The following is a 26,865-nucleotide window of genomic DNA, read 5'->3' as shown; positions in this document are numbered from 1 at the left end:
TGATCTTACATAAAAATATTTATGTTCAATTTTTATAAAAACATGTTTTAGAACAAACCAAATTTGGTGTTTTTTCTTATCAGCAAAGATAATTTCTTTTGGTTTTTGTAGTCTAATCCATCCTTCTTTTGATATGGATCTTCTGCCAAAACATAAAGCTGCACCAGTATCGATGTAACCCATAATTTTCTTTTTATTCAGTGTTATCTGGATAAATGTTGCATTAGGATTTCCATTTTTTAAAATTTTTCTACTCATTCTTCAATTTCTTCTTCAGTAGTATATTCAAAAATACTACTTTCGTCAGAATCTATATCTGATTCTATTGGTTCGAAACCTACTTCCCAGATTAATTTCAAGGTTTCTTTTTTAGAATCTTTCTTTTTAGGACATTCATTTGCATAATGTCCTTCTTTATTACACAACCAACATGTGCATGTTTTCTTTCCTTTAGGACATGAATTCTTTTTAGGATATTTTTTATTTCTCCTAAAATATTTTTGTTTATTAAATTTCTTAGGAAATTTCTTTTTTCTTTTATATTCAGAACGATCTATTTTCCTAAAAACTTTTTTCTTTTTCTTTCTTCTAGGTTTACTACAACCGTAGTTTCCTACTTTGTCTCGAATTCTATCGCAACAAACGTTTATCTTTGCTTCTCTTTTAGCAGTTTTTTCCATGCATTTTTCGGATATCCATTTCCTTAATGCAGTTATTCTTGTTCCTAGAGTATCGTCTAATCCTACGATTACTTCTAGATGTTCTTGGATTACTTTTTCCATTATTGTTCCTACAGATGATGGAAGCTTATTGTAAAATAATCCTAAAAGATTATATTGTAACCTCTTTTGTGGAGATATTGCATAATAATATTTACTGAACTCACATATGAATGGTTCAACATAACACATATCACATATTCTTAGATTAAAGATCCTGTGAATGTTTGTATTTTCTAGGTCTGACTTTGCTTATGGCGCATCAAATCCTACAAATTCTTTCTTTAAGACTGAATAGACATGATTTATTACATCTTCAGTTGTTGATGGAAGGTCAGGATCGGAAACCTCTGACATATACTTCCAGACATTTCCCGTTGTCTTTGTTTTAAGATAGTTGAAAATATTTTTTGGACTTAAACTTCTTAATGTAGAGTCTAATTGGATAGTTACCATATTACTATGATACCAATTTCTTTACTCTTTTTCTACATCATTACTACAATCGAGATCTAAAACATCTTCATCCTTGTGACGATTTATTGTTGGAATATATTTAGGTGGGATATTCCTAAATTTTCTTTCATCCATTTTATCTTGAATGATTTGTTGGTTAATAAATTCTTCTTTGCCTTCTTGGCGACCTCTTTTACGACCTTGATCTGATGATTCTGGTTGTTCATTAGTTTTTACAAGCCCTACTTGTGGTTCTTCTTCCATACTGAAAGAACTTTCTGATCCAAAGTCGTAGACGAATTTGTTTTCGTCATCAGATTCTTCAGTTATTTGATTTTTTCTATTAATGTCTAAAGACGCCATTAATGTTTGTAATTCATTTAGCTGATTAGCTATTTCTTTTTCTGTTTCGTCCATTTTTAGGGCAATGGCGCAAAAAAGTGAATTTCTTTTTTCTGACTTTTCAGTTTTTTCTGAAATTTCTACCATATCTCCCCCTTCTTTTTTGACAAAAGTTTGTAATTCTTCTAGGGTTAGACATTTATCTCTTATAGGTAAGAGTTTTAATAGATCGATTAAATCATCTATTTTTACACAAAGTTTTTCATCTAACAATTTTTGGTTTTCTTCTAGGTTAGATAATTTTCCATTGAGTTTTTCTTCAAACTCTTTTAGTAGAAATTCTACTATTTTATCTAACTGTTCCTGAAGTACTGTTAGGTTTTCAAAAATATCTTGTATTTTTTCACTTACACCTTTACTAGCCATGTATAAACTTTTGTATTCTAAGGCTTAAAAGATTTGCAAAGTTTTCATACTCCCAGTATGTAGAATAATCGTTTTCAATTATTAGAAACCAATATGCTGTTTCTCTTAACCAATGAATTTGGTTTCTCATTCTAATTATATTATTATAATTAGGTTCTAATATGAATGGTTGAGGTATTATTTTTCCAAATGGATTTATAAGACCTTCCATTATCTTGCTAATTTTTTAAGTTTTTTTTCTTAAAGAATCAGCTAATTCTATATTTTGTTTAAAAAGAAAATAATCAAAATTTTCTTTTAGATAGTATCTTGCTGTTTTTTCATGCCATTTAATTTGTGCTTTTACCAGTGCGATATCCTGCTAATTTGGACATAAAACAAATGGTGGTAAAACCAATTTTCCTTTTGGACTTACATTCCAATATTTTATTTTAGACTTTTTAAGCCGGTTTTTGTAGAAACTGGTTTTAAAGGTTTTTGACATGTGTCAAAATTTTATTTGTTCAAAGTTACAAAGTCACTGAGTGACAAAGTCACTGAAGTTTTTCCCATATTCTCAAACACATTATCATAGGCCAAAATTTTCTGCCCCTTCACATTGTCTTTTGTTATATCCAAAAATCTAAATAAATAGTACTACTAGTTTAGAACCTCTTGCCCCAAAAGTTCTATAAAAATAAGGTAAAGTGGCTTTTGCATCAGCCAGAAAGCATATTGCTAATGTAATGAATCAAAAGTGAGAATTTATTCATTTTTTAAAATTTCTTCTGTAAGATCATAGAGACCTAAGAAAAGTAGGCAAGGACGTAAGTTTCAAGCTTTTGACTTGAGATTCCATATGAAGGGACATGAGACTTAATATAAAATATAAAAGTGATAAAAACACAGTTAACTAGTTAAGTGATTAATTAAATTAATCATGAATTGCACGAGTTGATCATCCACTTGATTTATCTCATGCAACCTTTTCTTCCAACGGCTTGTTCTAATGACAGTCTTATTGTTTTTTATTCTTTCTTGTCTACAGTTTTTTTCCAATCTTTTTTATTATATCTACGAAGCACTGACACAAATATGAACATCAAACACCACATCGATACGTAGACAACGGTATTAATCACATGTGTCGGTATTAGACATTGACACATGTCGGACACCAAACACACTTTTGATCAGAGGTGTGAGTGCTACAGATCATTTGACACAAAATTCTTCGTGATGTCACTTTGCAAATTTTCTTTGCTTAATGGTAGACTTCCATGTAGAAAAAGTTAGGCTTTGTTTACAAGTTTGGAAGGGAGGGGAAATGAAGGCTTTAAAGGGTGGAAAATATGAGGGAAAATAGAGAAATCTTTCAATTTTTTTAAAAGAGTAATTTTATAGAGAATGATAAATTAATGCATATGATTACTATATTTTTAATTTTAAAAATAATATAACAACATAGATTAAATTTGAAGAATTCATATAAACCCTCCAAAACCTCCCAAAACCCTCCTCCAATACAATTTTTTAGTTCCCTCAAATGAGGAGGGTTTAATATTATGAAGAAAAGTTAACCCCCCAAAGTCCTCCCCTTCCATTTTCCTCTATTTCTTCCACTTGCTCCTTCCTTTTTTCCCAAGCCTTCCACTCCCTTCTCCTCCAAACTCGCAAACAAAGCCTTAATGTAATTTTAGTAAAGTATGAGTGACATCACAGTAATTTTTTCCCAATTTTATATCATCAATGTAGTTCATTCTTTTTTGAGTTAAGCATGTAACTTTTTCAGTCTTTTATTACTCTGACATGTAGTAAACTTAAGCAATTGTCTCTACACAACATTAGTAGTAAAATTCAAGGGAGAATCATTTAACTTATACATTTGAGCTATCGGTGCACTTGTTTATAATTGAAAGAGTGAGACAAAATGAAAGTGTGGGGAGTAAAAACATTAGAGACAGAGCTGGTAACAATAACATTAATGTCTGAAATGCTCTATAATCAAAGTGGTCCAAAGTGGCAAGTTTGGTAGTAGTATATTTTGAAATTCATAAAAAATTGGTCGGTTGTAGTAAACAAGTAAGTCAGAGTTGCACGTGAAGTTTTCGTGATTCACAACACCATTGCCTGCGGTATAATCAACCATATAAACAATTCATTCTATTAGTTGTTGCTAGCAATTCATTCTATTATTTTGATGCAAAATGTTAGTATGTTAATGTTATGTCGTGTGTGGGGATATAACACTCAATCTCCCTATCATTTCGCTCTTTAACTCTTCCATCCACCCAACTAGCGAACCGTATATCCTCTGCATCTCCATTCCTCTTCTTGCTGCTTGTTTCTTAAGGAACAAACTCAGCAAATATTCCTTCACTCTCATCTCTCATTCCAAATGCTCATGCATAAAAGCATTAGAAATATTCAATTATCCAACATTTGTGAAGGATTTTAGCAGTTTTGGCACAGCAGATAACAAATGGGAATGTAATTTTGTTAACAGGAAGTTTCTTCTATTGAATGCAACAACTCACACTGTAGCTTGCATGTTAAGTAATGAATTCAGCTTCCCTTATGTACGAACACAGTACTAGCATTTCAAATATTTATTAGTAGCTGCAAATTTACTACTACTTAGACAGCATAATTCATAGCTGGTTATGAAGCATTGACAGCTCTAGTCACTGTTGTTAACAATTGCCTAAGGTCCCCACAGGTACTACATATATAACAATACATATGCAACTTTGGAATTCCACCCACAGCTAATTCGTGCGGATTCTTATAAACATAAATAACTTATTTGTTAAGTCATTTTCTAATGACAGATACACAATTTCACCTCTTTTTTCTATCATTTTTTCCCACATCCAAACAATATTGTACAGGATTTTTACTTGTTTATCAAGAAAAATATGACATTTTTAAACAGAATGTTTATATTTTATATTATTATTATTTAATAGAAATTCAGATATCATTCAAACAAAAAGTAGAGGGGTAGAATATTAATACATTTAATGTGGTGCAAAATTTAAACAGGAAAAATTAGTATTTGAAAATTTTCTATATGGTACTAAACAGATAAGATCATAAGAATGGAAGTGACCATTGACAACAATTTTATGTTGGTCATTTATGAATAATTATTGCCTCAAATCTAGTAGTTAGCATGAGTAACCTTAACCATTCAGAAAAATATAAATTAGGTAATCTAATCAACACTTGGCTACAAATAATTTGTCTACATTCCTCACTCATGGTCATGAAATTACTCAAAACTTCTGAAGATCCGGAGTAGGATCTTATTTCTCATCCTTTGAAAAATCTCTATAGTAGTTACAATGTCTTTCACTCAATCAAATGAAATACAAAAATCAAAGTAAGAAATTACAATGTCTTTTCATGCTCTATAGGGATCACAGCTGTCAAGAAAAAAAACAATAAACAAAAAAGAGTGTCATACTAAGATAATGTCATGTTATTGTCAAGATTTCGATCATTCAACACACCTTCTCATAACATATCTTTCATAAAGGAGATTTACACGTGCGGTCAAAAGATTCCAGTTACATCTCTATCAGACTCGAGGCTTTTTCTTATCTTTTCACATTAAACAGTATTCCCTCTATTATCAAAATTCTTACGTATAATGCAGTCATTTAACAGTATTCTCTATCATCAAAATTCTTACGTATGTTGCAGTCATTTAACAGTATTCTCTATTATCAAGGTAATTTAATTTTAATGCAGACAAAATTCTCACGTATATTGTAATCCTTTACGATCTTCAATTTGCTCTGAGGATCCATATATGTTCACCAAAAGGTTGTTTTAAGTTGTTGAGGAGCTCCTTTGTTAGACAATAACCCCGGTTCAAAAGTAAACAAATACGAAAAAACGGTTACAAAATAACACGAGATTTGATCACAGAGTTCGGTCAATGCAGAGCGTTGGAAATTCATGACTGTGTTGAGGAGCTCCTTTGTTAGACAATATACGAAAAAACGGTTACAAAATAACACGAGATTTGATCACAGAGTTCGGTCAATGCAAAGCGTTGGAAATTCATGACTGTGTAAAAAAAGCGCCGTTGCCGGGGATCGAACCCGGGTCACCCGCGTGACAGGCGGGAATACTTACCACTATACTACAACGACCTTGTTGAATTTTTTATTCATGATTTTTATATTGAATCTTATTTATGACAAATTCAAGTAATAACAAACCTAAGTTTAAATATATTAACAAATTCTTTTGGCCAAGACTTTTATATCATGTCTTCTTGTCATTGAGATGGCATATACTTTTATTTATGCACAATATATATTAACAAATTAATTTTGTAAGGAGAATGAAAGCTAGTCATTATTATTTGATACTAACCATCTTAAGAAAGATTATATTATACCAGAACCAAAGATATTCAATTTGTTGAGATTATAAACATTATCGGCAACAAAAGACAACATCACTGGATGAGAAATGAATATTATTTGTATTGATTGACAAAAGAAGTTATATTTCTAAATTCTAGTGAACCGTGGCTAGACATGAGAAATGTTGAACCTGTGCCATAGCCATAGGACTGAGGAAAGTGCAGTTACAACTTGCTATTGACGCAGGTTATGCAGAATTGCAGATGGAGGTTGTACGTTCATGTTATACAGCTCTGGTACATCATCATATCTGAAAAGGAAGGATCATACACGTAGTTAAATATCTAGGGACTACATTTGGATGCTGACAGTGTCAGGTATCTAATAAAGTTAGGGGTTCCATGAAAATATAAGACACATAATTGGTTTGTACCTTTTGTTTATTAAAACACCATGTTGATCGTGGTTATCAAATAGAGATTCAAATTGTGAATTTGGAAGATCTATTTTCCAAATCGTGATTCAAATTTGGAAGATACATGATCCATCAATGAAAACATGACATCTTTAAGTAAAATAAAGTGAAATGGCGAAAATACAAGTTGTTATACCATATAGCAAAATCTTAAAATACTTAAAGATTCAAGTCATAAAGTGATCGACTATACAAAGTTGACAAAAAAAGTGGCTGTCTGGACTATGTTTAGGTTGTGATTCAATAGGATCAATAAAGATTAAAGATGACATTCGTGTCTAAAATAGATACATCGAGATTCGTATCAATTGGATTCGATTTTGGATCGAATTGAGATACAACTCCAACGTATAGTAAGATATTGATATTGGAATACCAAAGAAAAAAATGGTAAAAACGTTTATGTTATTATTGTTTTATTGGAAATTATAGGAAATGCGTGATTATTTATTTATATGTATGGTCACTGGTTAGGAATGAGAACCAGAAAAACTCTTTTATTTCTTCTCTCAATTGATCAAGGGTGATATGGTCATCTTCTGTAACAAGTAATTTAATGAGTTTAATAGTTTAAAGCCAATTACAACTGCATGATAGCCTATTGTGGTCAAATAAATTATATATGGTATTCTGCTTCATATCTAACAGTATCTTTCCTAGGCACCTTCAAGAGCAGAAAACTATTAAACCAGTATCTGGCCATCATCCTGTTCTGTATTTGCAGACATAATATGGGGGTCTAGGCTACATATAATTGACAACATTGAAAACATTTCAGTTAAGCTTCTACTTAAAAGGAAAAATAGGATGAAAAATATCTACTGAGTTCTGCATGATTGGTTCATCATCTACAGTTTTTAACAAGGCCTTCACTAATGTTCATTTCATTATTCTATACTTAGTAAGGATAGCAATTAAAAAACACTTTCTTCCAACATGACTAATAATTTCTTCATGTTACCGAACTTCTTCTTTTTCCTACTTCACAAATATTGTATTAATCACCCTAACCATATCTGTGGCTGAATCACTACAATAAGGAAAATTGTTTTCTCAGTCACACGCCAACAGATAGAGTGTGATAGGTGTAACAAAGAGAGAAATAGAAAGGAGGGAAAACAAGAAAAGAAAAGAGAGAAAATGGATTATGTGATGTAATAATTGAGAGATAATTACAGTTAAAATGTGTGATTGAAATTTGGGCTGTCTAATCTTGATTGAACGCTCCACAAAGATCGACTGCATCAAAAGTGGAACCGGATTCTCAACTGTCAAGAAATCCGGCAGTAGTTAGAGCACTTGAGGCCGTTTGATCGAAATAGAATGATTCAGATTAAAAGCTGAGCAAATAAATTAAAAACATTGTATACCACTGATTAAACGGATAACTGAGATCTTCATGCAATCACTATTAGACTGGAGAGATTTTTTTTCCCATCAAAAGCGGGATTCCCCCACTACAGGGAATGTCGATCCCTTGAATATGCTATGTTTGCAACTATACATATTATATGTGCAAATCTAAACAAAGTCTATCTTAATATCCTCTTTAAAGAAAACTCAAGCATAGATATAAATCAAAAAACAAAAATCAAAAACCTTAAATGAATGAGTAGAACTAGAATAGATTATGCACACGAAAAAGAACAATATGCAAGGGAAATAATTTTGAAGTGAGTTGGCTATACCTTAGTCAGATGAAAAAACAATTCAAGCTAAATCACACATAAGATATGCTGCAGGGCCAAAGTTAGGTTCCATTAAGTTAATCAAAGTAATTCGAATTAAAAAAAAAAACAATTAACATAATTCATTGGAAGGGAATTACGCAATGCACCTCGCCTCATTGCTGAGTAACATAGTTTAGTAAAGTGTTCTAGTTTTATCCAGAATGATCGTTTTAAACTGAAATTTTTGGCAAGTCATGATTGCGTTAAATTTGAAGCAGATAAGGGCAAAGGACCCAAATCCACAATCACTACCCTAACACCATTAAAGAAAATGTACCGCATCGGAGAAAGAAAAAAAAAAACGCCGTTGCCGGGGATCGAACCCGGGTCACCCGCGTGACAGGCGGGAATACTTACCATATACTACAACGACCTTGTTGAGATGCTTATTCATGATCATTAAATTGTATTGAATCTTATTTATTAACAAATTCTCAAGACTTTTATATTATGTCTTCTTGCCATTGAGATGGCCTATACTATTTATTTATGTAATATTCACATGGACTTCGATACAAAAACTAATTTTTGTAAGGAGAATGAAAGCTAGTCATTATTATTTGATACTAGCCATCTTAAGAAAGATTATACCAGAACCAAAGGTATTCCATCTGTTGAGATTATAAACATTATCAGCAACAAAAGACAACATCACTATATGAGAAAGGAATATTTTTTGTATTGAACGACAAAGGAATTATATATCTAGATTCTTGTAAACCGTGGCTAGTTATGAGAAATGTTGAACCTGTACCATATGAGTGAGGAAAGTACAGTTGCAACTTGCAATTGACACAACTTATGCAGATGGAATTTGTATGCTCATCATATCCTGCTCTGCTACATCATATCTGAAAAGGAAGGATCACACATTTGGATGTTGTGCCTGTGTCAGGTATCTAATAAAGACATGGGTTCCATGAGAATATACAATAGATAATTGGTTTGAACCTTTGTTTTATTGAAACACCGTGTTGATTATGATTGTCGAATCGATAGTGAAATACAAAAACACAGTAAAAATGTATACGTTATTTTTGTTTTACTGCAAATTATAGGAAACGTGTGATTATATGTATAGTTAGGAATGATAACCTGAGCTCTTTTTCTTCATTCTCTCAATTGATCAAGGGTGATAAGGCCATCTTGTATAAAAAGTAATTTGAGCAGTTTAATAATTTACAACTACAAGAATATCCTTCCAATTGTAGTAAAATAAATTCTATGGTATTCTACTTCATATTTTCTGAATGAATCCAATTATCTAACACAATCTATCCTTGTCACCTTCAATAGCAGAAAATTGTTAAACCAGTATCTGGCCAGCATCTGCATAACTTGTTCTGTATTTGCAGACATAATGTGGGGTCTAGGATACATAAAATTGACAACATAGGAAACATTTCCCTTCAGCTTCTACTTGAAATTACCAAATAAATCAAACAGTTTCTTAATATTAACAGTCTCCATTTCACCTCATTGCTATTGCACCTTCCTCACCATACAAAAGGTATAATAGCATGACAAATATCTGTAGTGGGTTTTGCATGATTAGTTCATTATCTATAGTTTTTATCAAGGCCTTCACTAATGTTGATTTCAAATTAAAAAACACTTTCTCCCAACATGACTAATTATTTCTTCATGTTAATGAGCTCTTTTTTTCATACTTCACTAATGTTGTATTGATCACCCTAACCATATAAATGCCTATATTACTACAATAAGGAAAAATGTGATGTAAAAGAGAGGTAATTAGAGTTAAAATGTGTGATTGATATTTGAGCCGTTTAATCTTGATTGAACGCTCCGCAATGCTCGTCTGCATCAAAAGTGGACCTGGATTCCCTACAGTCTAGGAATCATGTCGTTCTGCAGTCGGTGCATTGGAGACCATTTGATTAAAATGTGACAATTAAGAGTTTAAGTTGGCAAATAAACAAAAAAACATGGTAAACCATTGATAATCCTCATGTAATCACTATTTAACTGTCAGGAATCCATTTCAATGAAAAGTAAGATTCCCCGACTACACGGAATCTCGATCCCGTGACAATACACACTATGTGCAAATCTAGACAAAGCCTAGACTTGCTTGAGCTTACCACATTACTTAAGTACTTGCGAGAATGTTTGTGAGAGCCTGTGGAAACAACTTATGACATGTTAATAAGCTATTTTTGGCTTATTTTCATAAACCCTTCATAATAGCTTATAAGACAAAACTTACAGATTGATTTTATTTTATCTTTTCTTATAAAAATAGTTTATACATAAGCACTTATATCAGCTTATGTTATAGGTGCTTAATTAAACTATTTATCCAAATAAGACTTTAATTAAGCATAAATAAAGAAAAGAAAATGAAAAGCTTCAATGAGTAGAAGAACCAGAATAGATTATGCATACAAAAAAGAACAATAAACAAGTAGAAACAAAATAGATTATTATGCAATGTACCTATTTTTATCTTGAGTGAAGATCGTTCAACCTGAAATCATTGAAAAATCACGATTGCATAAAAATTTGAGCAAATTGTAGGAGAAAGAACCCAGAACCAGAAACCCTTGTACCGTAACAACGTTTTAAAAATAAAAAATAAAAAAAATTAGTCATCGGAAAAAAAAATCGCCGTTGCCGGGGATCGAACCCGGGTCACCCGCGTGACAGGCGGGAATACTTACCACTATACTACAACGACTTTGTTGAGACTTGTTTTCAAGATTTATATATTAAATCTTATTTATTGACAAATTCGTTTGAGCAAGACTATTGTATTTATGTCTTCTTACCATTGAGGTGGCCTATTCTATTTATTTATGTAATATTCACATGGACTTCAATTTAAAAATTAATGTTGATATAAGGAGAATGAAAGCTAGTCATTATTATTTGATACTTGTCATCATAAGAAAGACTAAATAAAACAAAGATATTGAATCGGTTGAGATTATCGGTAACAAAAGACAACATTAATATTCTGTAAAAAAAAAAAAAACATTATTATTGTATAGGAAAGGAATATTTTTTGTATTGAACGACAAAGGAAGTTACACATCTAGATTATAGTGAACCATGGCTAGTTATGAGAAATGTTAAACCAGTGTCGTATGAGTGAGGAAAGTACAGTTGCAACTTGTAATTGACACAACTTATACTTCCAATATTTTTCTTCTCTCTCACCTTTTGACTAGTGTTGACAGACGAGTCCTTCTTATTTTCTTTTGTTATGAGTGACCTTCGTAACATACAAGAGTGGTTTAATACTATATCAAGGGTGTTATTTTTTGAACGATTACTTACGGTGCAGTACGTAATCGAACAGGAGAACTATGTTGTTTTATCCTTGAGGCGACGCGATTGTTGGTTTGTCTTGCACGAATTCGGATAGTGTCGTGAAGCGTCTTAAAAGAGAACGACCTAGCCGATTTCTTCAGGAGAACTAAGTTATTCAACCCGATAATCACTTCGGTGGTGATTTCTTCTTTTTAAAGGTAATTTTTCTAAATCCAAAAACAACAAAATGTGTGTTTGAAATTTGAGTCATTTAATCTTGATAGGACGCTCCAGAGTACTTAACTACATCAAAAGTGGACCTGGATTCTCTATAGTCATGGAATCATGTCATCCCGCTGTCAATGCATTGGATACCATTTGATTAAAATGTGATGGTCCAAAGTTAAAGTTGGGCAAATAAATAAAAAACATTATAATCCATAGATTAAAATCATATTACTTAGATCCTCCTGTAATCACCATTTAACTGCCAGGAATCCATTTCTATGAAAAGTAAGATTCCAGACTCTATCCCTTAAAAATGTTATGTTTGTGAATCTAAACATAGTCCAGACTTATCACAGTTTATCACCTTACATAAGTACTTGCGAGAATATTTGTGAGAGTTTATGAAAACAACTTATCACATAAGCTCTTCATAATAGCTTATATAACAACTTATACCTTGTATGAAAATAGTTTGATTTTATTTTATATTTTTTAATAAAAATAACTTATTATAAACATGTATATCAGAACCCAAACAAGACCTTAAACAAAATAAATAAATAAAATAAAAAACTTCAATGAGTAAAACCAGAGTAGACCATGCACACAACCTAAAAGCTTTGAAAAATCATAATTGGTTTAAAATTGAAGCATATCGTCGAGAAAAGAACCCAAAGCCACAAGCCCTTGTACTGTAACAACATATTTAAAAAAAAAAAATTAATCATTGGAATAAAATATTCACCATTGCCGGGGATCGAACCCGATGAGAATACTTACCACTATACTATAACAACCTTGTTATTTAAGTTCTTCCAAATTTCCATACTCGGTACTAGTTCAGCTAATCACGTAGTAAATAGAAGTTAATTTAGTGGAAGAAGATGACAGTTTTTTTTGTTGAAACAATTATTGTTTTAGTAGACAGTTTAATACGAAAAATACATTCGATATTATTCAAGAAGTTGAGTTTACAATCTCTAAACAACCAAATAACAAATGTGTTTAACTACCTAAAATCAAATGTGTTTGATAGGTTAGTTGTTTCTTTGACTATTTCTGTAATGATTTATTTTTTAGTCTAAGGCTTTGTACGACGGTTTGAACCGTTACATATATGATTTTGATACAATAAACCTACTTTAATTTATTTTATGCATCGACTGGAACGGCAAAATGTTGGTTCTATGGATAGGAAGATAACAAATGATGACAGACTTGTTGAAGCACAACTTCAGCAAAACAACAAAACATGAAGAACTCTGATTGAGCAAACAAGATTGAACTTCAAATCTTTTTCTGTATAATCTGAATCTTATAATGAGTTTGAGATCTCTGAAGAAATGAAACACAATCCCTATTAATGATGTCACTGGTAAAGAAGTGGCATTATTAAATGGACATCAATTTTTTATTGTAACTTGCGTCAAGATGGACACGGTCTTTTTGATTTTATATTTTATTTTATTTTTTTCGATTTTATATTTTATAACATGTGACTTTCCATTTTTATAGTTAATTGAATATAAAATATAGAAAGAGAATAAAATAATTTTAACAAATAATATTAAGATAAGCTTTCTTTCATAATATCCGAAATTGTTCTTATTGTTGAGGATTGTTTCGATTTTATTGAGATTTTACTAATTTTTTCATTCATAATTAAACTAATATTATAAAATAATTAAATAGATTAAATAAGGGTAAAAATAGAAAGAAAAAAAATACATTCCAAAATGTATATTCTTTTTCTATATTGTCATAGGTAAGTCTATTTTAAAAATTATACCATGTATTACTAAATGAATAAATATGATATAAATATAAATATATCTATTATATATTGATTATACATAATAAGTATAAAATATAATAATTTCATAATCAAACTTGTCAAAAAAATAATTTCATAATCAAAGTCACTAAAAAAATCCATAACCAAAGAAAAAAATTAATAAGATTTATTAGGAATAAAAAATACATCTAAATAAAATAAACATTAACGCTAAAACACATGTATAAGAAAATATATAAATATTCAGAGAGACACTAATTTTTTTTATATTAGTAAGTAACAATTTTCGGTACCCTTACATCTGTAAAAGTGTCTTATTTTACACAAGCATGCAAAGAGGATAGATGAAGACAAATGATAGAACAAAGGATAATTAGCATTGTTTATGTTCATAGTATAATTTCAAATTTATAATTGATGTAATTTATAATTTGACCATAAAATAATATAACGTTATAAAATTGTACTCCCTCCCGTCACATTTATAAGCAAAAAACAACTTTTTAGGTACATTGAACAACTAATGTATTTGACCTATAATTATGACCGGATACATTAGTTATTCAATGAACCTAAAAAGTAGTTTTTTACTTATAAATGTGACCGGAGGGAGTATGTGATTAGTTAGAAAAATGATAGGTAAATAATATATAAATGTGATAAGGTTAAAATTTACAATCACTTTGTATTTCTTAAATATATAATATCCATACACACATGACATTAATGAATTAAAGAGTCGCATTTGATACATGGAGAATGAGGGAAATGTATTTATCTTTTTGCAAGATATATTTGTGATCCGTGGTGTAGTTGATATTTTGATTTTTTTTTTTTTACAAAATGTGGGTATATTGGTGTTTGTCATTAAATGCATGACTTCAGAAGGTTCAAATGAGAGAAAATATCAAAATATAATGAATTTGTCCTCTCTTTTTCTTTTTCTTTTTCTTTTATTTTTTTTTGAAAATTTTCAATTTTATCTTCACTTTGGTTGGCAACCATGTTTTTTGTTAAAACTCAGTCATTAGGCACAAATGAAACAATTCTAATAAGATTATTGTTAAAACTCAGTCATTAGGCACAAATGAAACAATTCTAATAAGATTAAGATGGACGCCATTATTTTAGTTGGTCCAAAGTACCAAAATTATCATAAATACTACGCAAAATCATGATGGAGAACGAGAACATCAACTTTGTGCAACCAACCATTTCCAAATTCGACAGATACTATGACCATTTGGTTGTTGGGATATTGAAGGAATATTTAAGTATTGTTGAAACCAGCATTCCCACCATACCTGCAAATCCAACGTCAAAACAAATCAAGAATGTAGAAGACAACAAATTGAAGGATTTAAAGGTGTAAAATTATATTTTGCAACAAATTGAAAGAGGCATTGTTGAAATAATTTTTAATAGATACACTTCAAAGGCAATTTGGGACTCAATACAAAAAAGTATCAGAGACTAGCAAAGGTTAAAAGTGCTTAATTGCAAACATTGAGAGGAGATTTTGAAGTTCTTGCAATGAAAGAACGAGAAGATCTTGCAAGAACAAACCCACTTGGGTTGGTTTAGTGGTATTGGCTTGGGACCTGGAGTGTGCTCCTCAAGGTCTCAGATTCGATTCTCTCTGTACCAATTTAGGTGAGCTAATTTAAAAAACTCTGTACCAATTTAGGTGAGCTAATTTAACTTCTTAAAAAAAAAGATCTTGCAAGAACACTTACATTTGCTAAACAAGATGAAGTTTCATGGAGAAACAATTGAAGAAAACATTTTTTTGTAAGGAATTGAAGAAAACATTTTTAATTTTTAATATTAAACAATTTTGCCGGATGATAAGGGGGACTTTTTTTGTTACATAATACTCCCTTCAATCCTTTTTATAAGAAACAAATTGATCAATAAAAATTGATGTATTTGATCTACATTATAAACTAAATACATCAACTTTAGTTGATCAATTTATCTCTTATAAAAAGGAATGAAAGAAGTAAAGAAGAAAAGGCTCTAATTAAGAAGATGCTCCTCTTTAAAAGAAAAAAAAAAAGAAAAAAAAAAAAGCGGAGATGCTCCTCATGGCATTGAAAGAAGAGAAGGCTCTCTCATGAAGAAAGATAAAGTACTATGGTTATTTGAATTTGGTTGTAGTAACCGTATATGTGCCATTGACAACAAAGATTGGTTCTTTGAATTTAATGATAAATTTAGGGAATCAGTTAAACTTGATGATAATTCAAAGATGGTGGTTAACGTTAAATGAAGCATCAAATAGAAAATTGATGGCTTGACACAAGTATTCACAATTATGTTCTATATCCCTAAACTAAAAAACAATTTGTTGAGCATAGGTCAGCTGCAACAAAGAAGGGTAACTCTGGTCTTGAAGCAAGATGAATGTAAACGTGTCGTGAAGAAAAGGGACTAATCGTCGCTAGCAAGATGGTTGTCTGCAAACAGAATGTTTGTAGTACCTGCTTAAGCAAGATACATGTAAAATGTGTCATGAAGAAAAGGGACAAATCGTCCCTAGCGAAGTGTAAAAAGATGACATATTTTACATGTGGCATTATAGATACATAGGGGTGTTCAAAACCGAACCAATCCAATAGAAAAATCGTAATCCGAACCAATCCAAACCGAAACCGCAAAAAAACGCATTTGATTCGGATGTATTCGGATCATTTTTTTACTCAACTGCATGGTTTGGTTCGGTTTGCAGTTTTGATTTTACCAACCAAACCAAACCGCAAGATAAGAAAAATACTAGTTAAATATATGACCAATACTCTTGGAAACTCAATAGAAACTTTAATGAAATGACATTTTTTTTCTCTTGTTAAGTTTCTTCTTTGCTTTTTCTTTCAAAAATATATTTATGTGCTACTTGAACTTTTAGAGAATTATAAAAAATGTAGTTTTTGTATTTCTTACAAAGTTGCTTTTTGTCCACGATTTAATTTGGTCGACGTAGTTGGGAACATTGTTGGATGAAAATAAAATCTTAATGTTGGATGAAATTTAAAACATTGTTGAAAATATGTTGTGTTCTAACTTTTTGATTTGATTTTAATGTTGGAAAAAAAATTATTGTCTAAAAAACTGCACCAACCGATCCAATCCAAACCGCATTGGTTTGGTTTAGTTTGGTTCGGGTTTTATTTTAAAAGTCAACCGAACCAAACCAAACCGCATACTTTTTAATCTTGCGGTTCGGATGACTTTTAGCCTCAAAACCGAACCAAACCGCACCGCGAACACGCATCTAAATATGAGAGGTTTAAAAATTCGTGTTAAATATTTTTTGTTCCCTATAAATATATTCTCTAAATTTTCGTTTTAGTTCACCTAAAAAATTTCTTTCACTTTTAGTCTCTAAAATTTTTTCAATCTTCATTTTTAGTCTGTACTTTTATGTTTGATCTCTACTTTTAAGTCAACTCGTGTATAGCCTTCATTTTTTTGAATGAATTTTTTTAGAATTGTTTAAAATATTATAAAAATCATTCCATAAAAAATATTTGAATTATTTATCCAAACATGAATTAAATATGAATATTTTATATTTTTGGGGCTTAAAAATTCATATTTAATTTATGTTTTATTTAAAAAATCTAATTATTTTAGGAGAGATTCTTATAACATTTTAAACGGTTAAATATGTTTTTGTCTCTATAAATATATCAACTTTTCGTTTTAGTCTCTCTAGAATTTTCCTTCAACTTTTAGACTCTATAAAATTTTCAATCATTACTTTTGGTCCTTATTTTTAAATCAATTTTTATATTTTTTTAATGAAATTGTGAAGAAATGTGTAGAATATTGAAAAAATCACTAAAAAAAATATAATTTTTTAACAAAACATAAATCAAATATGAATTTTTTACTGCCAAAAATATAAAAATTCATATTTCATTCATGTTTTGTTAAAAAATTCTAATTGTTTTTAGAGATCCTTATAATATTCTAATTTTTCTAAAAAAATTTATTCAAAAATATGAATTCGATGAGTTTACTTTAAAGGAGGATCAAAAGTGAAGATGAAAAACTTTTGCAAGACTAAAAGTTGAAGAAATTTTTTAGAGAAACTAAAACGAAAAGTTGACATATTTATTGTGACCAAAAACATATTTAACCTTATTTTAAACATTCTTGAAAATTTTCATTTAAAAATATGAAGGTTAGACATGAGTTGACTTAAAAGTAGGGACCAAAAATGAAGATTGAAAACTTTTGAAGGACTAAAAGTGAAAGAAAATTTTTAAGAGGACTAAAACAAAAATTTGATACATTATAAGGACCAAAAACATAATTAACCATTAAAATTCTTACTCGAAAGAAGTTCGTCGTGGGTCTACTTAACATCAAGCACATGTCACATACGTGCACTAATTGCAAGATTGAAAAGCAAAATAGGGAATATATTTTTTTAAATGGATTTTTGTATAATTTTTTCTAATTACCTAAAAAAATTCAGCTTCTTTGAAAATAAAAAATATTAATATAGATTAAAATCCATACATTTCACTAAATTTAAAAACAAAAGTTCATCACATTCATTTTTTTTTAACAGTGAGACAAAATGTTTCGCTAATGGTTTTCGCGTAGGGTGCTCAAACAACGCCTTGACGATTGTGCTAATGGTTTTCGCGTAGGGTGCTCAAACAACGCCTTGACGATTGTGGTAACCGTCATAACAGTGAGACATGGAGGCAGTGGATGCAGAGGAGGCCAGTCATGTCATGAAAGGTGAAAATTCTCTCACACCTTTGGAACACAAAGAGTGGTCGTGAAGCACGTCGAAGGAAAATGACAAATGACGTTGCAAATGATATAAGGTGTAGGTAATTGCTGAAAGTGAGGTGAAGGCAATTTACGGGTGAAGGAGATTTGGGTATGGTGGAGATTTGGGAGTGAAGGGGATTTGGGGGTGAAAGCAAATAGTGGTTCCAGAGGATCCAGCTACATGAGAACCGGAAACGAAGAGCTTCTCTTCCCTTTTTTCGCCCGACTCTTTGCTATTAAGAATGTGGGTTTTAAGTTAAGAATGAGTAATTGCACTTCTCCGACCCTTAACCGTTCAACTTGAGAGCGTATAACTAATTCGTTCTGTTTTTTTTTAACAGGATTCTATGGTCGGTCCACGACCCCTGGATGCTGAAGGCGTCCTTGGGGTGATCTTGTAGTTCCTACGGGGTGGAGATGATGGGGTCGGTCCATGGATAACAGTGGGGGGGGGGGGGGGGGGGGGGAAGAAATGACAAATTGTAGCATGTCTCATTGACTGTGTTTGATTCTTATATTTATATGTTTATTATGAAGTACGGTATTTTTCTTAAAGTTGATTGAAGATTGAAACTACGCTAATTTTTAGACTCATTTGTTAAATTTATTGAATTTAATCGTATAGACATAACTATAGTTTTAGGTAACATGAAAAATAAAAATCATTTGTCAATAGAAATGTCGTAAATGCACCATCCTGAACAACGTTTTAGTTTTTTGACAAGAAAATATGTTAAAGAGTAGGTGTTGCATGTTGATGAGTTGGGTAGCATAAGTAGTGGGCACCATGTTATCCAAATACACACGTTTAGCAACAATTTTCAAATGCAACTACTCCCCCACTATACTATGCTACACAACACATCTCAATCAGAAGCTTCAAACTTTTTCGGTTTCAAAACAGTCTCCAATTTATATCATAATTAACTTTAATTTTTAAAAATCATAGAATAATTTATATACATTTCAAAAAGAATAATGCACATTCTAGTTTGATTTTTACTATAATTGAGATGAGTTGATGCAAGAATATTCCTTCTTTCATATCATGGTTGATTAAGTGAAGTATGCAATGCAATTTTTCACAATGGTATGAGTTATCCTTGGATAAAGTTGATCATCTCTTTGCAAATCCAATTTCCTCTTTTTTAATTATCTATGCTCCTACACTTTGGCAAGAATCGGCACCTTTTTTCGTGTGTGGACATACTCATGCCCTATAAAATGTTATAGTCCTCAATGTTTCTTTTTAGCTATAACTTAAGTTTTGTCATATTCTATTCAAGTGGAGTAGTTAGCAGTAGTTGCAACTTACCGTTCTAATAAATGTTTATATGATTAATTAATTACTTAAATACTAAAATTAACAAAAGTGAGTCAAGCATAATCTAGAGAGATCATACTAACTTTTTGACCTTATGTAGACAAAGAATGTCTTTAGCACAATAGCAGGTGAAATCACCAATTTGATAAAAAGATTACATTCTTGGGAGTAATTTTTAGGTAGTTTAATAAATCCGTTAAAAAAAAGAGGTAGTTTAATAAATGGTAACTGTTTTATTTTTATGGCAATTGTTAAATACTGTCCTGTTTAAGACAGACTTTGCACTATGCATAGCAACTAGCATGAGCTAAGTTTGTAGGTATAGACAGTTGAGTAATAACGGCCATTTAAAACCGAAACTTTATAATTTCATTCATGCATTCACTCACTTGCTAGCAATATTAACTAAATGTCTATTGATTGATTAGGCAAAGTTGTTGTTTCAAAGTAGTGAAACTGTAAGATGAAAAAGAGTTTTCTTCTTTAGTAGAAAAAGAAAATGTTTGTTTGACTTGACTCAAAAAAGAATCATTGAGCAAAAATTCAACATAATTCTCCCGCTAATCTCGCCTCTTCGTACAATACACACACATATCCCTCTTTATGTAACAAACCTCTCTCATTCTCACTTTTTTCTTCAACTAACACACAACACTACACAATGATTCAACTACCCCATTTCTTCCTCTCCTTCTTATTCATCATCACCACCACCATCTCCACCTCCACTCCAACCCCATCTTTTCCCTCCGGTAACTACTCTACCGAGTACTTTTGCATGTTTGGTATCATAGTGAGTTTGTCGAAATATACTGAGTCATACACTTTTGCAAAAGATATGAAACATAACTTTTGCAAAATTAAAAAATGACGGTAACTCATGGTAATTTCGGCAAACTTAATCAATCAAGCACTTAATTTTTTCAATTACTATTAACTATTTCCATTCAAAATATTTTCAGGTAACTTGTCCTCATACCACATTAACTGCGGCACTTCAACAAACATAACAGACCCCTTCAACACAACATGGCTCTCCGACCGTTACTACACCGGCGGCGCCACCACCACCGTCTCGGAGCCACTCCGTTTCAACCTCCCCTCAGAAAAAACTCTCCGCTTCTTCCCTTCCTCCTCCTCCGGCAAAAAAAACTGCTACTCATTCCCCTCACTTCCTTCTTCTCGCTACCTCCTCCGCACCTTCACCGTCTACGACAACTACGACGCAAAGTCTCGTCCTCCTTCCTTCGACGTTGCACTCTCCTCCACCATCATTTTCAACTGGCGTTCTCCATGGCCTGAATCCACCGCACGCGACGGCGCTTATGCTGATCTTTTCGCTTTTCTTCACACTCCCTCCGCCGCTGATCTTTGCTTCTACGGCTTCGCTACCGATGCTCCGATCATCTCATCAATCGAACTCATTCCTGTAAATTCCGCTTCGTATGATTCTAACTCCACCGGTGAAAACTTCATTCTTGTTAACTACGGTAGAGTTTCATGCGGCTCCGGTGATCATTGGGGCGCCGGCTTCACCAACGATACTGATAAATTCGGCCGGTCATGGCAGCCGGATGAAGCATTCCGAACCGAACCGGAAGAAATTGTCAGAGTTTTATCAACAGAGAACACCGTGAATGGTACTGAAAAGGAGCCGAATTATTTTCCGATGAAGCTTTACCAAACGGCGGTGACGACGGAGGAGGAGACGTTGGAGTACGAATTGAGTGTGGATGCGAAGATGGACTATATGGTGTGGCTGCATTTCGCGGAGATTGATTCAAGTGTGAAAAAAGAAGGAGAGAGAGTTTTTGATGTGTTTATCAATGGAAATAATGTAACAAGAGTTGATATTTACAAAGAAGTGGGAAGTTTTGCTGCTTTTACTTGGCATTATACTGTGAAAAATTTGAGTAGTAATGTTTTGGGGATTAAGCTTGTTGCTGTTTCTGGTGCTCCTTTGATTTGTGGTATTGAGAATTATGCATTGGTGCTCAATGAACCTTCCACTCACCCTCTTCAAGGTTTTTCCTCTTACAAGTATTTTTTTTTCTTTCTCGGATTGAAGGTTTGTCTAGTGCCTGACATGTGTGGATCAGTGGATGTCTGATTGACACATACATAACACTATCGAATGTGTGTGATTTATAGCTTATGGGTGATTGTTTTGTAGTAAGTGCTATGAAGGCATTGAAGGAATCGCTTCGAGTTCCAGGTAGAATGGGATGGAATGGTGATCCCTGTGCTCCTACAACTTGGGATGCTTGGGAAGGTGTTACCTGCCGTATGAGTGATGATAAAACTGCTCTCCTCATTACTGAAATGTAATTCATTCTTTCCAATTTTCTGCTATTTTGCTCTTTCTCTCAAGTCTCAACTATCAACCATAAACATTTCATGTTCCAAGTAGGTGCTGAATACATAATTTGAATTAGTAATTTAGCATGCATGATGCTTTTTACCATTTGATCATTTTATGAGGAAGGTTTTTCAGTTTGTACATGTAGTTTTGTGATTAAATTACTCTGCTCCTCATGATTATATACACACGCTTCCTGCCTTTAGTCAAGTGTAAGGTTAATGGTAGAATAGGTTTAATTGGTAGAAAAATGGACGGATGGATGGTTGGTATAACATTCGTTTGAAATCTTGTCGGAACATATAACATTTTCCTTGCATAATGAACTTCGGGTAGATACATTGTTGCTAATGAATTCATTTTCATTTCAGAAATCTTGGCAGTCAAGGCTTAAAAGGGAACGTAAGTGATCAGATTAGTCTTTTGTCAGATTTGGTAACCCTGTAAGTATGATCAGCTGCCTAATTTCTTTACATCTTGCATACCGTGCGGTTTAGATGTATTGAAGTTCACACAATACTGACTTGCAAATACACTGATTAATCTAGATTTGTAATTTTACCACATGTTTAGTGGTACTCTAGCTTATATAAACTGATGTATTTTTCCCTCAACTTAAAACACTGAGCATCCTTTTTCAAAATGATCAGCTTTGGTCCTTTCATTTCCGTGGCTACAATATTTATCTTCTGATGTGGTAAACAATATTGATAGAATAATGATGTACAATGGCACCTCACCTGCATTTACTTGAGGAATGAACAGAACACTCCAGCAATTGCAAGGATTTTAATGTTTCATGTGTCATGCTTAACCTTTTCTGAATTTATTTTCCCTTCATAACGTCATTAGTGCTCCTTACATATTCTAGTGTAAACCTCAATCTTGTATCTACATTCGTTATCGATGATCAAGTGCTGCTCCATAGTGCATATTGGCTCCAATTTTGCATTCCTTGTATGCCATCTGACTTTTGTGTGCAGCATGTATCTTTCTAGATTAATTTTTGTCATGTCTATAGTGGGTTCCGTTATATAATTGTAACTTTTCTTTAATTTTACAGGAACTTGAGTTCGAATTCCTTGGGGGGTGAAATACCATCAGGACTGGGTCAAAAATCCCTGATACAAGTGTAAGATCAGATATTATCTATTAGATATAGTTACTCCTAGTCTTTTTTTAGATGATATTCAAGTACGTCAGTATGTTAAAGAACTCAATTGAGTGGATTTTTTAATTTAGTAAACATTTTCCAATATTTTCACTCATTTAGAAGACATGCATTTTGTCATCAATCATCATATACTGAATACGGTATATATTCAGAGTCTATATGTTCTTTTTTTTCATACATATCTTTTCTAGGTTTAAAATGCCTGAATTTAAACTCCAAAGTCATTTACAATTATAAAATGCATGTATCTCATCTATACTGAAAATAACCCAACACAACTATGAAGTGCTCAATAAATGGGGCTTAGTTTTACACACAATGCTGAGATCTGCGTAGAAGCACGTGTTCTGTTCATAATACCAGAAGGAAAATTTAATTAAATTATTTATTTGATATTCTTTTTGTTTTTCTCTGTAATGTTTCTGTAGGGATTTATCCAATAATCACTTAACCGGCTCTATACCTGACAGTTTGGCATCTTCAACATTGCAGCTTGTGTAAGCATTCACTGCATTGATTAATGTGATTTTCTTTTACATGCATAGTTAGTAGCATGATAACTCGACAATAAAAAGGTTCTCTAGTCCTCACGCTTTTCTTTTACCGCAATCCAGTTTTGAAATTTGATTTCAAATCATCTTTCCTAGTCATTTGGTTTTGTTAATTAAAATTCTAGAATTATATTGTTGCCAATATATTTTTCCTGGATCTGGCGTTGTCTCACTTCCGCAACCGTATTTCTCTTCGTATATTTATGATTGAAATTATATAAAACACCCGACCTTTAGTGCAGCCTCACCTGTGTCTCTTTTATGCATGTTTATTTAAATTTGTTTTATAATGATTGTCTCTGCCAGGCTATTGAATGGTAACCTACTGGAAGGACGAGTGCCAGAGCAACTTTATTCTGTTGGCGTGCACGGTGGAGCTATTGAGTACGTCAATTTTGCTATAATCTACATTTTTGGTGTATGACTACCCAAGTTTCATAATTCTTCGAAGCTGAAGTAGATTAGATTTACAAAATCTCTTACCTTTTTGCTTTTGTAAAAAAAAAAAAAAATTTTACAAAATCTCTTCCATTTTGAATTTACATTAATCTATTTGAAGGAATGATAACTACTTTAGCCACAGTGGTTATGCTGCTTCTTTTATTTGTTTTACGGGAAACTATACTTATAAAGTCGCTTAAATTGATTATAATTCATGACAAACTTACCGGTTTTGCACCGATGCTCTGGCTAAAGTTGTCTACTAAAACGAACTATAATTGTTATCTAATATGGTACAGTTCTACTAGATGCAAAAGAGACTTTATGCTGCACATTATCAAAGGAAAGTATTATTATAATTATATTTAATCAAATGAGAAATAATCTCTTTTTTTGTTTTCAATTTGATTTGTTTTAATTCAGTCTCTCAAGCAACAAGGGTTTGTGTGGTGTACCATCTCTATCATCATGTCCTATGTTTTGGGAGCATGGCGGATTATCGACTCGGGGTAAAATTGCAATAGTCTTTTCATGTCTTTTTGTTTTCTGCGTGGTACTGCTGCTGGTATATATCTACATCAGAAAGAAAAGGAACGATTATGACTTTGGTCTACCCCATGAAGTAATGGGTGAGTACAATTTGAATGAGATTCTGTTTTTTCTTTCATGTGTATTTTTGTTTTTACTATTCCTGGTAATGTGGTTTATATTTATTTCTGTTGCTGACTATGCTGTTGGCCTGTTGCTTCATTTGTTTTACCGTGCAATAGCTGTTTTTTCATTACTAATTGTTTGGTATCATGGTGGATTTCAGAATCACGGTGAGCCACCGTGATTTTGACAAACCCACCGTGATATCAAACATGCATGCTGCAGCATATAAAAAATTAAATATGTTTTGTACATATAGGATTTGGTTCTTGTGCTGTATTGATGTTTATGTTTCCTGTACTGACAAAGGAACTGCCTTTTTGCATGAACATTGAAGACATCCTTCATAAATCTGATTTTAATCGGGAATTTATGTGTATTATGCTAGTCTTCAATTCAAATATGTTCCATTATGTGCTCAAGGTGGCAAGATAACATTTGAGTTCATGCACCATATGCCTTTATAGTGATTCATTCTTTTGATAACATTTTAATCATACAAACAATCAACTTCAAGATCTCAAAGCGGGTTGGAGTCAACTAAGTAGTAATCATACCTTCATAGTGGTGGTTTGCACATAGCTCCGGACATAATTCTTGTATTGTCCTTCATGTGAAAAGTTTATTTTGAGCCTTTTAAATTTCACCAAATTCCTGAAGAAGTCTTAGCTTTGGAATAAAAAGTTGTATTTATGGACCTTGGATATTGAAGCCTGTGCTAATTGTCAAGTTTTTATGGCTTCTTTTGCAGCTCTAGCTGCCAAGAGAAACAAATATCAGAGGCAGAAATCATTGATGATTCTTGAGCTGGAGAGTCAACACGCCAAAGGATTCCCTTCACCTTTTACTCCTCTATAGCATGTTTTAATGAAAATAGAAGATTGATTTCACAGTTTTCAGATAAATATACATCATATACTGCATAAAGAAAATAATTCAATGTAAGCTTGTGGCAACCCTGCTCGACCTTGACGCAATGCAATGCTGCTTCATCACAATGAGGATTCTGCATCATAAGTGTTGTCATGCGCATTTGACGATGATTTCGGACCATCGTATAAGAGGCATGCCGTGGTAATATCACTAGCATTCTGTACCTTTGATGAATGTATATTAGGAACAACTCATCAATGCATACCATTTCAGCTGCGAGTTTAGTGTCCGGTTTTTCAAGTTACATCAACTTGGTTGATTCTTAACACTATATACTGATTTATGTAATCAAAATAGTGAGCGAGTTCTATTGTACGATGTATTGTTGTAGCTTTTCGATTCATTTATACCCAAGTAAAGCATGATAAAGAAAATTGTGTATATTTGATCTGCAAACTTTTGATGAGTATGTGTTAATGTTATGGCAGTTGTAGTAGCAAAGGCTTTAAGCTATATGGTTTCATAGGTTGCGCCGTATTGCTACAACTGTGTTACAAATTAGAGAGCTAATTTTGCCTTAATTACTTGTCTTATCGAACTAGTTCCTTAAAGCTTTTGAGATACTCTCTCGTCACATTTATAAACAATTTTTTTTAGATTTATTAAATAACTGATGTATCTAGAGTATATTATAGTCCAAATATATCAATTATTCAATGAACCTGAAAAATGATATTTGTTTATAAATGTGACTGGAGGAAATTAATCGTTATTTGCATTTTTGTGAAAATTCTTGAGCTAATTCTCGTAGATTGTTTTTTTTACTGGAATTCTCGTAGATTATTGAGACTTATAAATTCCGACTTTATATTTTATGAGAGTCCAACTTT

General features: G+C 32.1%; 1 protein-coding gene, 1 long non-coding RNA gene and 2 other non-coding genes across 4 annotated transcripts; 1 reads left to right on the top strand and 3 right to left on the bottom strand.

Annotated features, from left to right (window-relative positions):
• Positions 1–6,013: 6,013 nt before the first annotated feature.
• On the bottom strand, positions 6,014–6,085 carry TRNAD-GUC (transfer RNA aspartic acid (anticodon GUC)). The gene has a single exon. It is a non-coding gene; the product is annotated as a tRNA-Asp (tRNA).
• A 230-nt stretch (positions 6,086–6,315) lies between these two features.
• On the bottom strand, positions 6,316–11,205 carry LOC146957934 (uncharacterized). The gene is made up of 3 exons (XR_015024493.1): positions 10,970–11,205; positions 7,956–9,360; positions 6,316–6,614 (listed from the first exon to the last, which is right to left on the bottom strand). It is a non-coding gene; the product is annotated as an uncharacterized LOC146957934 (long non-coding RNA).
• On the bottom strand, positions 11,139–11,210 carry TRNAD-GUC (transfer RNA aspartic acid (anticodon GUC)). Its single transcript has one exon. It is a non-coding gene; the product is annotated as a tRNA-Asp (tRNA).
• A 9,355-nt stretch (positions 11,211–20,565) lies between these two features.
• LOC146957932 (receptor-like protein 4) lies at positions 20,566–26,521 on the top strand. Its single transcript, XM_085739604.1, has 9 exons — positions 20,566–20,678; positions 20,889–21,950; positions 22,100–22,250; positions 22,657–22,728; positions 23,349–23,417; positions 23,888–23,956; positions 24,317–24,394; positions 24,875–25,080; positions 25,854–26,521. The coding sequence occupies exons 1-9, from the start codon at positions 20,588–20,590 to the stop codon at positions 25,958–25,960; spliced, it is 1,905 nt and encodes a 634-aa protein (XP_085595730.1). The 5' UTR covers positions 20,566–20,587; the 3' UTR covers positions 25,961–26,521.
• Positions 26,522–26,865: the final 344 nt, after the last annotated feature.

The sequence above is a fragment of the Medicago sativa genome, chromosome 1 (assembly GCF_051527215.1).
Source record: "Medicago sativa cultivar Bolivia chromosome 1, Bolivia_mono, whole genome shotgun sequence".
In the NCBI taxonomy this organism is placed as follows: domain Eukaryota; kingdom Viridiplantae; phylum Streptophyta; class Magnoliopsida; order Fabales; family Fabaceae; genus Medicago; species Medicago sativa.
This window is presented reverse-complemented; position numbering and strand designations above follow the sequence as displayed.

What these genes read in the sequence shown, in the direction of transcription:
- LOC146957932 (XM_085739604.1), top strand. Translation starts at nt 20,588, where the DNA reads ATGATTCAACTACCCCATTTCTTCCTCTCCTTCTTATTCATCATCACC. An exon ending in TTCCACTCACCCTCTTCAAG is followed by an intron (nt 21,951 to 22,099) that starts GTTTTTCCTCTT and finishes ATTGTTTTGTAG; the next exon opens with TAAGTGCTATGAAGGCATTG. An exon ending in GCTCTCCTCATTACTGAAAT is followed by an intron (nt 22,251 to 22,656) that starts GTAATTCATTCT and finishes TTTTCATTTCAG; the next exon opens with AAATCTTGGCAGTCAAGGCT.